This window comes from Boleophthalmus pectinirostris, unplaced genomic scaffold (assembly GCF_026225935.1).
Source record: "Boleophthalmus pectinirostris isolate CB_2022bp ecotype Guang Dong unplaced genomic scaffold, ASM2622593v1 HiC_scaffold_3, whole genome shotgun sequence".
Lineage (NCBI taxonomy): Eukaryota > Metazoa > Chordata > Actinopteri > Gobiiformes > Gobiidae > Boleophthalmus > Boleophthalmus pectinirostris.
In genome coordinates, this window is record NW_026571299.1 from 28,476,755 (window position 1) to 28,492,255 (window position 15,501).

At 39.1% G+C, this 15,501-nt stretch overlaps 1 protein-coding gene and 1 long non-coding RNA gene across 2 annotated transcripts in view; one reads left to right on the forward strand and one right to left on the reverse strand.

Moving 5' to 3' along the window:
- Window positions 1-15,501, forward strand: part of LOC110168407 (zinc finger protein 385A-like) — a 46,511-nt gene that overhangs the window by 29,843 nt on the left and 1,167 nt on the right. Inside the window, exons 4-9 of the mRNA XM_055160176.1 lie at window positions 9,546-9,699; window positions 9,773-9,775; window positions 10,425-10,459; window positions 12,377-12,641; window positions 13,451-13,632; window positions 14,147-14,233. Of these exons, the coding sequence (XP_055016151.1) occupies window positions 9,546-9,699; window positions 9,773-9,775; window positions 10,425-10,459; window positions 12,377-12,641; window positions 13,451-13,632; window positions 14,147-14,233 (726 nt within the window). The remainder of the gene's footprint in view (window positions 1-9,545; window positions 9,700-9,772; window positions 9,776-10,424; window positions 10,460-12,376; window positions 12,642-13,450; window positions 13,633-14,146; window positions 14,234-15,501) is intronic.
- LOC129410965 (uncharacterized) overlaps window positions 1-15,501 on the reverse strand; it is a 33,280-nt gene that overhangs the window by 1,918 nt on the left and 15,861 nt on the right. Inside the window, exon 3 of the long non-coding RNA XR_008633081.1 lies at window positions 11,316-11,390. This is a non-coding gene — a long non-coding RNA (uncharacterized LOC129410965). The remainder of the gene's footprint in view (window positions 1-11,315; window positions 11,391-15,501) is intronic.

Genomic DNA, 15,501 nt, shown 5'->3' on the forward strand with positions numbered 1-15,501 from the left:
AGGAGCAAGAGGAAGAAAGGGGGTAGGCCACAGAAGGGGAAGAAAGAGGGAGGCGAAACAGAATGAACAGCAAGAAGAGAAGAAGGATGTAGACACAGAGGACAGAGACGCAGTGGAAAGAGACAGAGAGAGAGAAGAGAAGGGGGGGTAGATTAATGGTCAGTGTTGAAACATTGGAGCTGTGATTCCAGTGGCCTCATTAAAACTGCGCTGGTGTGAAGTGGAGAACAAAAACAAATAAGTCGTAACTCAAGAAGAGACATTTAAGAGCAGCTCCTGATTTCACTCTGGACCGCAGTCTGGGCCAGAGACTTTATACAGAAGTATTTATACAGAGCATTCCAAATACTGGATAGGATAGTAATAGGAAGGGAGCATAGGCGCGCTTCAGGCTCCATCAAGGCTCCAATTCACTTTCTACTGAAAAACCTTTGCATGTCTCTGTACCTACTGCTGTCCTCATTTTGGTCTTTCACTTTTTGTTTGCCAAGATATTCATGTTGGAAATTCTAAATATGGAACTCGGCTCCAAATTCGCTCCAATCATTTGCAAGCTTCTGTGAGCTTCATTTGACTGGAGCAGTGTGGGTGACATAGTCCATCCATCCATTTTCTTCCTCTTATCCGGGGCCGGGTTATGGGGGCAGCAGTCTAAGCAGGGACTCCCAGATTTCCTTCACCCCAGACATGTCCTCCTCCCAGTGGGATGTGCCTGGAACACCTCCCAAGGAAAGCGTCCAGGAGGCACCCAGAACAGATGCCCAAGCCACCTCAGCTGGCTCCTCACATTGTGGAGGAGTAGCAGCTCTACTACGAGCTTCTCCTGTGTGACGGCGCTCAGGCACTCACTTAGTCCACTTTTTGATACAGTCTATGAAGTGGACTGAAAGACGTAATACTGTTGAGCCTAGTATCATTGCAATCAAAAATAGAATAATTGGTCTGTTATTAATGTTCATATCTTGCTTTCGGTACGAAATAGTGAACAAAATACACCAGGATCACACAGAGCGCTTTATGAACATTTTAAAGACAGAATGATGAGCCTCACTCAGCAGTTACAGAGAAAGAGATGACAATTTTTCAATAGAAAGTGAATTATGTTATGCTAGCCTATATATTCAGTTTATGGTCCGGACTGAAGTCTGGGCTGAAGTCTGGGGAGAGGACTTAAAGTAAGAATCGATTTGACATTTGTAGAAGGCTCTTAAATGTCTCTTAGGCTCTGCACAGGTGGAGTGCGCCAGAGCTAACATATTTTCGATGGTACTGCAGTGTGTTTTACTACTTTAGGGAAAATAACCTTTACCATCTGTCCTTGGTATTGCTACAGGGCATAGCTGATCTCATTTTGTCACCAAGATTCACTCCAAGTACCCCCAAGGAAAATATTTAGCTTTCCAAACACAACCAGATCCAAACCTGGACCACATCAGGCTGAGACTAAACCAGACTAAATAAGGATTAACCCAAAAGAGAATAAAAACATGTATAGTTTGTGTCTAAACAAAGCAAATACTCAAACTGGACCACAATTTGATCAACACTGTAAATATTATGTGTTGTCTAAAATGTTCCACATAAAACATTTTGCATTATTCTATTACCTTACCATTAAAAACATCTAACAGATATATCTAGTTCTCTGTACAAGTGTGAGGTCTATTATGAAGCACTGCAATGTGATTAATATGATTTGAATTTTTTAAATGGATGACTAAATTAATTATTGATTTAGATAATTAAATTTGCATGATATTTCGTCGAGTAAAACTAGATACACTTTTTATAATCTTGAGAGAGAGAAAAAGAGTGAAAAATGAATGAATAAATGAATACTGCCTGCATACATATTTCTAGGCCTCCATGATTTTGAAAAAAATAATCTAAACTAATCTGTGATTGATCTGACAAGTATAACAATTATATTTCGTGTCTGTTTTACTACTAGGTCAGCAGTTTCTTTAAAGACAGCACATTATGTTGTTTCAGGCCATTCTTTGTAATTAATCATTAATTAATCATTGCATTTATAGCACCTTTCAAGACACCCAAAGTGCTTTACAGTTCATTGTTCATTCACTCCTCACTTGGTATGATACGGTAAGATACTACTGTAGCCACAGCTGATCTGGGGCTGATAGGGTAGACTGACAGATGCAAGGCTGCCAGTCTACGCCATTGGCCCCTCTGACCGCCACCAGCACTCACGCACACTCCACATTCATAACACACAATGTAGGTGAAGTGTCTGCCTAAGGACACAACGACAGATTCTGTCACTGGCGCCCCACTGTGGCACCTGGCGTTCTCAGTCGTCTCCCGTACAAGAACTAACCAGGCCCGGCCTTGCTTAGTTTCTGAGATCTGACAAGATCAGACTTTGACAAGCTGGTACGGCCTTTGCACTTTAATCACAATTTAGACAATTCCAATCATAACCTTGATTTAGTTATGAATAATTATGCAGCCATTATATCAGAGGTGGAAAGAACTGAATACTGAAAACCTGTACTTAGAATATTTACATGGCTAAAAATTTACTCAATTACAAGTATTGCAGTCAAATGTTTACTTAAGCAGAGGTATAAAGTACACATGAAAAAATAGCTTTAAGCTCAATTGAGTTGCTTTAAATCACAGTGTGCATCTTCTTTAAACTCTGAGCAGGAGGCACTCTACTCAAAAAGCAGAAGTAGTCGAACTCTTGGGTATTTGTAATAACTTACTAGGCCTGAACCATTAGGTGGAAATTTCAAATTGAGTTTTCTGACAAGGATTGCAATTGTGATTAGATACACAATTGTTTTAAAAATAGGATTCTGTTCAAAGGTCACATTTTCAACACATCCACAAAAATTGTCAAAAATAGAGAAACATGAGCTGACAAACTAATACAAGAGTCATGTTTCAGAAAGTGTTTGTACAGATCTAAACTACAGGGTTAGCAGTTTTTGTGTTTTATGCTGTTTGTGGAGGAAATTGTAGCCCTATTAGTTACTTTCACTCTGCTGTAAATACACATGTACATCTTTTCCATATTTTTTGACCACAGTCTTTTACATTGGTCTGCTGCTGGAGTGTACGATATAAATAAAGACTTAGAATGGGGCTGTTCGTGTCCAGAGGAACCCGAGAGACATGGACAGTCTTAAATAATGAAGGACCTCCACTTCTGCTGCAGCACCACACAACCATTTTAAAGCACTTATAATGGCACCAAGTATTAAAGCCACATTCTGGGATTTTGTTCTGTACCAAATCACCATTGTTGCATTTGCATCTGAATCTGTGTAACATCCGTTCATTTGTTTTTCAAAATAAAACCAAAAATAAGAAAACAAAAAAAAACAACAGTTTTCCTCATTATTTGTGTCCAAAACCAAAATGAAAAAAAAAAAGATAAGGATTTGTTTTGTTTTTTTTCAGTTTTCAATTTTGTGTTTAAGTGAATGCTGGGAAAAATGGATAATGACAGTTTCCTGTTTCCGTGACTTTAAGATCCCGATCTAAACCAGGAGTAAAACTGAACAGGAGTGAACCTGGTTTAGGACTGAGAACGGGACCAGACCAGGACTGAGACCAGTTTAGACTTGTTTTAGTCCTGTTTTAGTCCGTAAGTGGCACAAAAGTCACGTAAACGGGAAACGGCCGTTATCCGTTTTTTCCATTATTCATTTAAACACAAAATTGAAAACTGAAAAAAAAACAAATAATTATCTGTTTTTTTATTTTGATTTCCTTATTTTCTTATTTTTTGTTTTATATTGAAAACAAAGGAACGAAAGATTCACGGAGTCACCTGCAAAAAGAAATGTTGTTGTTTCTGCTTCACTTTAAATTTTAAAGTGGTGAAAAAGAAGGAAAGATGAAGATATAAATGTATGCTTGTGGAATGCCTTGGAGGTTCAGTATAGAAGTTTTTGATTCAGCTGAAAATTAACTAAAAACAGAATAATATGTTATGAATGAATTTTAATTATTGAAGCCATTTCTGTCCTGTCAAACACTGCATATACTGTATGAACCAATAATATTAACTCAAGTTAATATTATTAAACCCCCCCCACCTCACATATCCTTCTTTCTCTCTCTGCCCCTTCCTCTCTCTTTCTCTCTCTCTCTCTCTCTGTGTCCATAAACTATCATTCATTATAACTGTAACGATGCAGTTCATTATGAGGGGACAGATTAGCCACTGCTGCTGCTGCAACCCTGACGTCATCCACCGCAGTCACTCTATGGACACCCCTCTCTCTCTCTTTCTGTTTCTCTCTGTTTTCTTCATCTCTCCTTTTCTTTCTCTATCCATTTTTCGTTTCTCTGCCCCAATTCTTCCCTTTCTCCTCGCTATCTTTTGTTTTGCTGTCCACTTTTTGTTTGTCCTCTATCTCTCCTCTCACTCATTCTTCGCCGGTTCTCCTTCCCTGAACTCTCTCTCTCTTTCTCTATCACTTCACCCTCTCCTTCCATCTCCTCGCTCCAGTCCCTCCCTCTCTCCCTCCTCTCTTTCACTCTCCACTTTCTCCCTCTGATCCAATTCTTCCCTTTTTCCTCCCTATTTTTTTCTCCTTCCAGCTCTTTCTGTCCCCTCTCTCTGCCACTACTCATTTTCTTGCACTCTCCTCCTTCCATCTCCTCTCTTCTCCTCTTCCTCTAACAACTTTTTCACTCGCCGCTCTTTCTTTCGCTCCCCCTCACCCAACTCTTCCATGTTTACTCTCTGTCTTTCTATTTATACTTTTGCCCACTTTGTCTGTACATCTCCTCCTCCATTTCTCCCTAACGCTTGTCTCTTTCTCTTCCAGTTATTCTTTCGCTGCTTCTCCTTCCCTTCTCCCTCTCCTTTCTGTCTCCCTCTCTTCCTCTCCTACCCACCCCCTCCTCACCACATGTTCCTCACTGTCCAACTTATATCATATCACTTTTCGTTCTCTCTCTCCATATGCCTGTGTATACAAAATATCATCTGCTTTCTCTCCTCCCTCTCTTCCCTCGTTTCCTGTCAGGGCTCCCCGCACGACCAGAATTGGCTGCACTCTCTCTCCTCTCTGTGCCTTTGTCACTTTATAGATAAAACATCAAAGCACATCCGGCACAGAGAGAGAGAGAGAGAGAGAGAGAGAGGGATGGTGAGGAGAGAAAGAAAGAGAGAGGAGGAGGAGAGGGAGGAGAGAAAAAGAGAGAGTGGGGAAGGGGAGAGAGAGTAGAGGGAGAAAGAGAAGAGATGGAGAGATAGGGAATGAGCGAGAAATGACATTTTGTTGTTTTTGCATGCATTCTGTGTCTTTCCGTCTCTCCCCTTTATAGGACTTAACTTACTCTATCTCTCTTTTTTCTGTCATCCCTCCATCTTCCTCGCTACCTTTCTTTCTCTCCCTCTCTACACACATCACTCTCCTCCCTTCCTCTTTTCCACAGGTCTTTATGTCAGTGCAGACATCAGACACAGAACATATGGAGGACACATTTTGCATAATTATCTGTTTGGTCTTTCCTCTGCTCTGGCTCTGGCTCCGCTCTCGGGATGTATAGCTGTTTCTGTTTGATTGACGCATTGATTTTGTGGAGTCGACATCGAAGCCGCTCAAAGTGTCAAACAGAGACTTCACAACATGTCTGAGGGTTACACACTTTTTGTAGTATTGACAGAAAACTGTTCAAAAGCTACTCTTTCTGGACACTATCATTTTGTTATATAGTTTTAGAGCTCAACCACTAAAAAGGTTGGTGCTTGCCATGCACAGACATGGACAAAGTTGTTGGTACCCCTCTGGTAATGAAAGAAAAATCAACAACTAAGAAAATCAATAATGAATAAAATTTTCCTGACAAAACAAAAATGAAAATCAGACACTGTTTTTGAATTGTTGTTCAATATAATAATTAAAAAAACACTAATCAAACTGGCCTGGACAAAAATTATGGTACCCCTAGAAAAGACTGTAAGGAATTGGACAATAGAGATATGTTAAACTTCGGTGTGTCCTCTAATCTGCTTCACAGGTGTCTTCAAACTTGTGCTCAGTCAGGCTACCTGTTTGAAGGGGGACATGTGTCATTGTGTTGTTTGGTGACATGATGCAGACAACACTGAACGTGGACCAGAGAAAGAGAAGAAGAGAACTGTGTCAGGAGACTAGAAAGAAAATGATAGACAAGCAGGATAAAGATAAAGGCCATAAGACCATCTCCAAGCAGCGTGATGTTCCTGTGATTACAGTTGCACATGTTCTTCAGAAGTTTAAGGCCCACAGGACTGTAGCCAACCTCCCTGGACGTGGCCACAGGAGGAAAATTTATGACAAATTGAAGAGATAGATCATACGAAGGGTAACCAAAGAGCCCAGAACAACCTCCAAAGAAATGAAATGTGAACTTGAAGGGCAAGGTACATCAGTGTCAGATCACACCATCCATCACTGTTTGAGCCAAAGTGGACTTCATGTGAGGACACCACTGTTGAGAGCAAATCATAAAAAAGTGAGACTGGAAATTGTCACAATGCACACTGACAAGCCACAAAGCTTCTGGGACAAGCTTTTTTTTAAATTATTACAATGCATGTTATATTACGCTCACAATTTAAAGATCCTACAAGTATATTGCGTAAAACTGATTCTTCTGAGATTCAAACCATGTTATAATGTTGTTACCTCCTCAAAAACATACACAGAGTTGAGTTTTGTTTATCCACATCTCCAAAGCTCAAAATTACACCTTGTGATGTCATGGAGCAGTAGTTTTCAAGTTAACAGCTACCTTTTATCTTTAGTTTACAGAAAGTGCTCCAATATGTTTTAAACGACATACACTTTCACTTAATCATTTAGATAATTTCAGTCTTGGAATTGCCAGTCTCTACTAAAGAAAGGATCGCTGTTAACTTGAAGACTACCACTTCATAGAGCAGTTTGAGCTTTGGAGAAAGGATTACTCAAACATGTGTGAATGAAACAAAACACAACTCCAGGTATGCTTTTGATGAGGTAACAACAATCTAATATGGCTTAAAGCTCACAAGAAACCATTTTGTGTAATGTAGGAGCTTTGATTGCAAGGCCTTGACTGGGAGTGTGGACAAACAGGACAGGCTTGCGTGCGTAGATATATGGACGCCTGGTTGATCTCTGGTCTAATTGCAGTACAGTGGGCAGTAGGAGCAGCAGGGGTTGTGTTACCGTGCACTTGTGTATCTGTCATCACCAATAAAGAAGGGCTATAAGGGTCCCTCTCCTGTATTCCAGCTAATTCTGTGGCTCAGTCAGGCATGCCCCCCACACATGTACCTGACACATAGTGCCTCCTATTGACAACCTGAGCAGCAGCTAATCCACGCAGCTCAATGTCACAGAGCTCTCACTTTACTGTCGGCTTCACTGTCAGTGGCCCTATGGGCAGTCTATACATTTGGTTTGGTGCTAAGAAATGTATGCAAACGGAGTAGGGTGTTGCCTATATTGCGCTATTTTCTGATCAATGTTATAATGTTTCCTCATCAAAAAACACCTCGAGTTGTGTTTTGTTTCATTCACACATTTATCAAACAGCAACAAATCCTGCATATTTAGGCTGAGTTCTTCTCTCAAACACTCTGTTCCACCTTGTGATGTCATGTGGTAATACAGTAAGTGCTCCACTGTGTTTTTAAACTCCACACACCTTCAATAAAACTATTTGGATCATTTCAGCCCTGGAATAGACAATCTCTACTGAACTAAAGCTAACATGTAGCTGGCATCTTGAAGACTATCACTTCATGACATCACAAGGTGGAATAGAGCATTCTGAGCTTTGGAGATGTAGACAGACTAATAATAAAGGCTTACTGATGCATATGTGAATTAAAAAACACACCTCCAGGAATGTTTTAGAGGAGGTAACAACATTTCTAACATGGCTTAAAGCTCACAAGAGTCATTTTTGTGTAATATAGGAACTTTAAACGAGTACTAAGTAACATTTCTAGTAGATGGTTTGTCACCTGCTTGCCATCATGAGATCTTATTTCTTTGGCTGAAATATTCCATTGTATAGTGTTAAATCTACCTATCTTGCATATTCAATTACTGTTGATTTGGCTAAAATTGAAAAATATGCATTTTTGCCTCTCCCTCTCCACAGATCTGACCTGCTGTAACTTCACCAAATGGGGACTTGTTTCTAATTATCATTTAAACTGAAATTTTACTAAATAACTCCAAAAAGTACCTTTAAACATTCTTATATTTCTAAAAATCAATCATTCTTTATTTACAACTGATTATCTTGCATTATAAAAAACTGAAGAACACTTGAAAATCTCTCCTTGGTTTCCTCCACTTGTCTCCTGCTGAGCATCAACAGCTAATTTTGTCAAAGGACCGCATTTCCCATAATCCCCTTCACTCTCTCTAGCCACCCAGAGCACAGCAGTGATTACAGAACAACTTGAAGACGACAAAAGCTAAATATTCTAGAGGATAATCTTTGACAGTCTCATCAGAAACACAGCGGACTCCTCTTGCCTCTCTCTGTTCTGACGGAACCAAGATGGATTTAGCATACAGAGCTAGTTATAGGGCCCTCCACAAGTGATGTAATCAAAGAAACTGCAGCTTGATTGCAAGAGTGGAGGTCTATTCCATTCACTTTGATGAGAGAAGATTTCAGTGGAGAATAAGAGATTTTAGATGAGAAAATGTCACAGTAGCTTAGTGCCTAGATCATACTATTGATTTGATAATACACTTATTTATTGTTTAATGCATTTAGGAGTATTTGACTGTGATTGGCTTAAAGTCCACTTTGTAATAATGTCATTGAATTGCATGGATTGGAATCTCATTAAAATAATTTATCTCCATGGAGACAAGCAGATCACCATGCCAATTTAGAGGTCAGATCTGTGGAGAGGCGACCCTGCTCACATTGAGAATGCGTGTTTTTCTTTAGCAACGAAACCTGTTATTGAATAAATGCAAATAGATAACATTAGTGCCTTACTATAAAACATAAAACATTTGCAGTTACATATCCATAGAGATATGTGATGGACCTCTCACCAGAAACATTATGTCGTGCACATTTAAATCTATCACAGAGCTCCATATAGGGCTGAACAACATGGACTGGATGAAGTAAATGGACACAGCTAACCCGCTAGATGCCAACTTCCATCTTCACGTCACTTTGAATTAAAAAAAAACATCATCCCTCTCTCTATAACTGCTGCTGTGAGCCTCGTTATTTTGGTCTTAAAATGTCTGAAGTAACCCGCTCTGCATGATCCTGGTGTTTTTATTTCTCAGTTTTGTCTGTAAATCAATTCCTATTCCTAATACGAGGCTTTGCACCAAATTTGCCTCTATAACTGCTAACCTCTGTGAGCTTCATTTGACTGGAGCCAAATGCTATAAGTAACTTCACACTCCCTTAGTCTACTTTATACAGTCTGTGAATATGACGGATTCACCAAAATAACGTAATTCAGTAGAACCAAAATTTGCAAAAACATTATAAAAGTTCACTGGATTTTTAAACTACCCTGTCTTGTTTTTTTCCAGAGTCAGGCTGAAGCTCATTACAAGGGGAACCGTCACGCGCGCAGAGTGAAGGGGATCGAGACAACCAAGAACGGAAGAATTCAAGATGGTGACCGACAGAACCCAGACGCGTCACCCTGCCCACCGAGCCCCGAGGAAAACAAACAAGGTGAGAGCTACTACTGGAAGTGTTTTACCCAAGGAAACATTGACTGAGAGACAAATGTGAGGTGAGAGAACAGAATAAGCCAGTTGAATTCCAATACTTGAGTTGAGTTTAGAGGTCCTATATAACGCAAAATTGAGCTTTAAGCCATGTTATAATGTTGTTTGCTCATGAAAACACACAACATTGTAACATAGCTCAGAAAATAACCTAGGCAAGCAAGGCAAGTTTACACAATTTACACAAAGTAATTCAAAGTGCTTTACAGAATAAGAAATACATTAAAATCATAAAAAAACTCAAAACATAAATAATCATGAAGATTAAAATTAAAAAAGAGAGACATAAATTGGAGAGAAGAGTGCGGAATGAAAACCTTTCAGTTATATGCACAGTTAAACAGAAATGTTTTGAGTCTGGATTTAAAACAGCGTCACAGAAGAGGCCTGTCTCACATGTTCAGGAAGACTGTTCCAGTTTTAGCTGCATGAACCTGAAACGCTGACTCCCCTTGTTTAGTTCTGACTCTGGGCACCAGCAGGAGCCGGTCCCTGAGGTCTCAGAGTGCGAGATGGTTCATATGACACTAACATGTCACAGATGTACTTTGGTGCTCGCCATGGAGAGACTTGTACACAAGCAGAGCTGCTTTAAGTCTATTCTCTGAGGCACAGGAAGCCAGTGCAGAGACTGAGCACAGGACTTATGTGCTCGTACTTCCTAGTTCGAGTAAGGACCCGAGCTGCAGCATTCTGGATGTTCTGCAGCTGTCTCACAGCTCGTTTGAGAGACCAGTGAGCAGACCATACAGTAGTCTAACCTACTGGAGACAAAGCATGGATAAGTTTCTCCAAGTCTGCTTAGACAGTAAACCTTTGATTTTGCTATGTTTTTTAGATGGTAAAAGGCTGCAGATGTTATTGATTTTATGTGACTGTTAAAGTTCAAGTCTGAGTCACCCCTAGATTTCTTGCCTGATTTGAAGGTTTTAGAGCAGAGACTGAGGTGACTTGACACTGTCCCTTAAAACACTATGTTCAGTTTCAGAGTTTAGCTTATTTTTCTAACACTTTTCTTAATTTAAAAGTCTTTACAAGTAATTCAATTTCTAAAAGTAATTTAAAATTAAAAAAAAATAAGTTTGGAAATTCAAGTTGCCTTTCTTAACTGCTTTCATGTCAAAGTCCTTGTTATCTTGGTCTACTTGATCAGAGGTGTAATACTCCCTACAATAGAAGCACAGCCAGACTGGACTGTACTGTACAACACTATCACAGTGTCTTGGGTGCTGAGTTTTAAAACGTCAGGCTTAATTTATTCTACAAGTTTTTCTACTTTTCTCATATAATTTTGAGATAATGTAAAAAAAAAAAAAAAAAAGGAAAGATCAATGGAATTCTAAGTTAACATGTGCCAATACCATTAAAATACCATTGTTCAAAACCTTTGAACAGGTCAGAATCTTCCAAAAAAAATATGGCTTATCAAACAGATAATAATGCTAATATACAACCACACATGTAATGCCATTTTAAGAATATGTCCAGCTCAGCTGTTCTAAAAAGGAGGTTTTTTGTGGGTGCACTGACCTGCCTGTGAACTGTACAGTACACACAGTTGCTGACCTGTGAACTTCAGAGCTCTATTCTCAGTCTGGGGGTCTCAGCAGATCTCAGCTGTGAGTTCAATCAAGCTTTGATCTGGAAAACAAGAATTTGAGACCATGAATATCACGACTAAATGAACAGGGATATTTTGAACAAGATATGCCTAAGGTGCACTGGTGGAGGGTCTGCCACCTGCTCATCTCCATATAGATGTTACTGCTTGGCTCCACAATATGGCATTATGCTGAATTTATGATTTACAATTGTATATTACTCTATTTTCTGATCTATGTCATCAGAATCATGAGTGGCATTATTAGTTTTTATTTAATATAGGATCTTTAACTAATAAAAAGTTATACATTTATAAATTTACTTATTTCTTTTTTAATTTTTTTATTGCTATTAAGAAATACTACCAACCTGCTTGTCACCATAATATCCCCATGGAGACAACAAGATGACCGATCTTCCACCAGAAAAGTTACAGAGTACATCTTTAACATATAACAGAATCTGATTTAAAGGTGCTGTATCTGATTTTTACTGTTTAAAAAATTTGAAAAACAGTAGTTACTGTGAAAAATACTAGTTCATTAGAAACTATTTGTAGTGGTCCAAAGTTATTCCTCACTTACCACTTATGCATTCAGAGCATCCTAATCATTCACCGTGATGAGTTTATAAGCACTTTTCACTTTCAGAGACCAGTGCGGAGTTTTGCTGTGACCGCTGAGCTAACAACAACTAGCATGCTAACTTGAGCTTCCTGATTATCGGAGAGTAAAATGTTTTCTAATTAGATGCAGACAGCACATACCTCAAGTGCTGCTTATACAATATAGTATCTGTACTGGGGCAAGGCAAAGTTTGCCCAAAGACATGGGGAAAAAATTGGGTACAGAGTCTTTTAAAGAAAGCCTGTGGAATTTTGTGGACAAATGATTCAGCTAAACCTCAGATGACTTAACTATTACCACATTAACCACATTTTACTGGCCTATAATGTGTCCTAAATGTCCTAGTTATCAAGATTTATATTCTGAAACCTCTGCTCTCTCTCCTCAGATGACAGCCAGTGCTCTCCCAGCTCAGAGCCCCCCTCCACTCCCCCCTTCAGCCCGGCAGGTTCGGAGTGTCCCTTACCTGGCTCCCCCTCTCCGGCCCTCGCTCTCCCTCCTGTGGACCCCCCGTCGGACCCCCTCACTGCAGCAGAGACACCCTCCCCAGCCCCTAGCCCCTCCTCTGCAGAGTCTGAGGAGGAGAAGGCCAAGAAACTGCTCTACTGCGCCCTCTGCAAAGTGGCTGTCAACTCACTGTCACAACTGGAGGCGCATAATAAAGGTAACTGCATCAGGCTATACTAGTGTACAAATAATATACATCAAATATTTTTAGGCCAGGTATCGCAGTTTGAACTTTTTTGACTTGTTTTGACATACACTTTGTAAGTGTAAATCTTATTATTGAAGCCTGAAACTTGTACTGAAATGTATGAATATTTCAATCATCTAATTAAAAAAGAACAAAACAGCGTAAGTGGGAACAAGTGTCAAAGTGCCCCACACTATAAATCTTTGTACTAGGACCAGTTCAATATGATAAACTTAATTGCTGTTTTTAGAAATTATATGACCAAATGTTGATTGGATTATTTGTGTAAATTTACTAAATTAAACTAAACATAAAATGAAAAGCAAATTAAAACTTACATAAAAACTCACAAATAAAACAACTTATGTTAACTGTACACTCTCAAAAAAGACCTCAAGCATACTACTGCCCCCTCTTGGTTTTAGACGGGACATAATTCTCCAAGAAACAATAATGAAAGTTCCAAAGAGAAATTAGTTATGTGTGCTACAAAATTTAACCTTAAAAAACTGTATTACACATTTTACCTGAATGCCATTTTATATGATAATGAATAAATACCAGTCACACAGCATAATGTATTTAGTAGAAAGCAAAGAAATAAAAAGAAAAAAATAGTAATATAAAAATAAAAATATTAATTAACACAGCAGCAGCAGTGGCTCAGTGGTTAGAGTGGTCAACCACAAACCCACAGGTTGGAGGTTTGATCCATCTTAAGGACAATGTAACCTATTTGTTTGTTTCCAATAACACCTGTGTATCTGTGCTGTTCTCAGGTACCAAACACAAAACCATCCTCGAGGCTCGCAGTGGGCTGGGACCGATCAAAGCGTACCCTCGGCTCTGTCCCAGGACCGGTCCAGACCAGGACCCGGGATCAGACCCAAACTCTCAGGAACGAACCTTCCACTGTGAGATCTGCAATGTCAGGGTCAACTCAGAGATGCAACTCAAACAGGTCAGCATAGCAACTGGACAGAGAGTGTAATAATGAGTGTTTTTAAAGGAACTGTATATAGAATGTGCTGTTACCTGCAGACAGAGGACACAAACAAATTTTTCTCATTCTCAGTGTATGAACAGGCCATGCTTCATGTGTAAGCTCAGAACCTCAAGAATTCACACATCGGCTGCACTAACAGTGATTTTATAGTAATTTACAATTAATAAATTAGGCCACTCAGTTCACAGTTTTGGCACTACTATTTCTATTTATTTTGATATTTTGGCTCTCATTGTAGTACTCATTTTTGGTTCTTAAACAACAGCGTGTGACATTTTCTGTCAGTGTGCACAATCATTTGGTAATTTCATCACCTTCTACTCCATTCCTTTAGTTACTTTCATGCCACAATTGGTTAGTGTTTAAGGTGTTTAAAGTTGCCCAAAAAAAAACATCAACTGTGTTTTCTATTGGTAAATGACTTGAAATCTGTGGTGTCAGTCTCAATAACACGTTATTTCCTCCTCAGCATATATCCAGTCGACGACACAGGGATGGAGTTGCAGGAAAACCCAACCCTCTCCTGAACCGACACAAGAAGCGCACAGACTTTATGGTGTGTAAATAACTTTATCTATAAACTCAACCTCAATCAATTTTCTCATTTACTCTTTATGCTTTTCCTTGTAATTCAAAATAAGATTATTCTCTTACATGCGAAAATGCGAAATACTGGCAAACAGATTATGGAGTAAGAAAGCTTTCAGCAATATTTGTGCGCATAGAATAGAAATCCGTGCGTATTTGGGAAATCCGTGCATATTTGGCTGTAGTTGCGCATAAAATACATTTTTGTAAACTCTCAAATGAGTCCAGTCGTACATAAAATATTGTAATGTATTTTATCCATCAGAATACAAATTTTATTTTATTTTTTAAGTTACGACGTTAAGAATTACAGTCACGAAATGAAAATTTATGATTACGCTTTTATCAGTACGAATACGAATTCACAGATGGGATTTTTCTGTCAAAAATATGTCATCACTTCACAGGCATTATTTATCGAGCAGAAGAAACATCGATCAAGATAAAGACTGTGCATGCTTAAGTTATAGCAGAGGGTAAAAACGGAGTAATGGCACAACAAGGAGCTAGAACAGCGACCAACAAGTGGGTTAATTAAAATTTTTTGTAAAAATGTCTTGTCTTGCCACATCGAATTCGGGAACCAAACGCTGCTGTGTAATATTGTGAAGAAATACCTCCTCTGAGCGGGAAATTGCACCTATATCTTAAATAACATAGTGGAGCCAGTTGGCGAACATCAGACGTAATGTTATCCCAGAGCTAATTGGCAAATATCAGCGTTCTCTGCATGTTTAGATTAAAACATTCACGGCTACAGCCACAGCGAGCAGTCAGTCAGTCTTAACCTTCATCTCAGCTGCAATTCTCGCATGAAATGTGACGAAAAGTTCCTCGGGACGCTGAAATGTCCCAAATTTACACCAAACACTATCAAACTGTCCTGGTTACAGACAGTGGGTTATATATGAGTTATAATGGCTTATAATGAACTAGCAAATCCATCCACACCATGACACGGTTGTACTTACTGCTAAATATACATAGCAAGGTGTTGCCTGTAAACACGAATATTAATTGATGCTGGAAGCTGTATTAAACTGTAATGTGTAACATTTCATTGGCTGTGATGTCTGTAACCAGGACAGTTTGATAGTGTTTGGTGTAAATTGGGACATTTCAGCATCCTGAGGAACTTTTGGTCACATTTCATGCGAGAAATGCAGCAGAGATGAATTTTAAGACTGACTGACTGCTCGCTGTGGCTGTAGCCGTGAATGTTTTAATCTAAACATG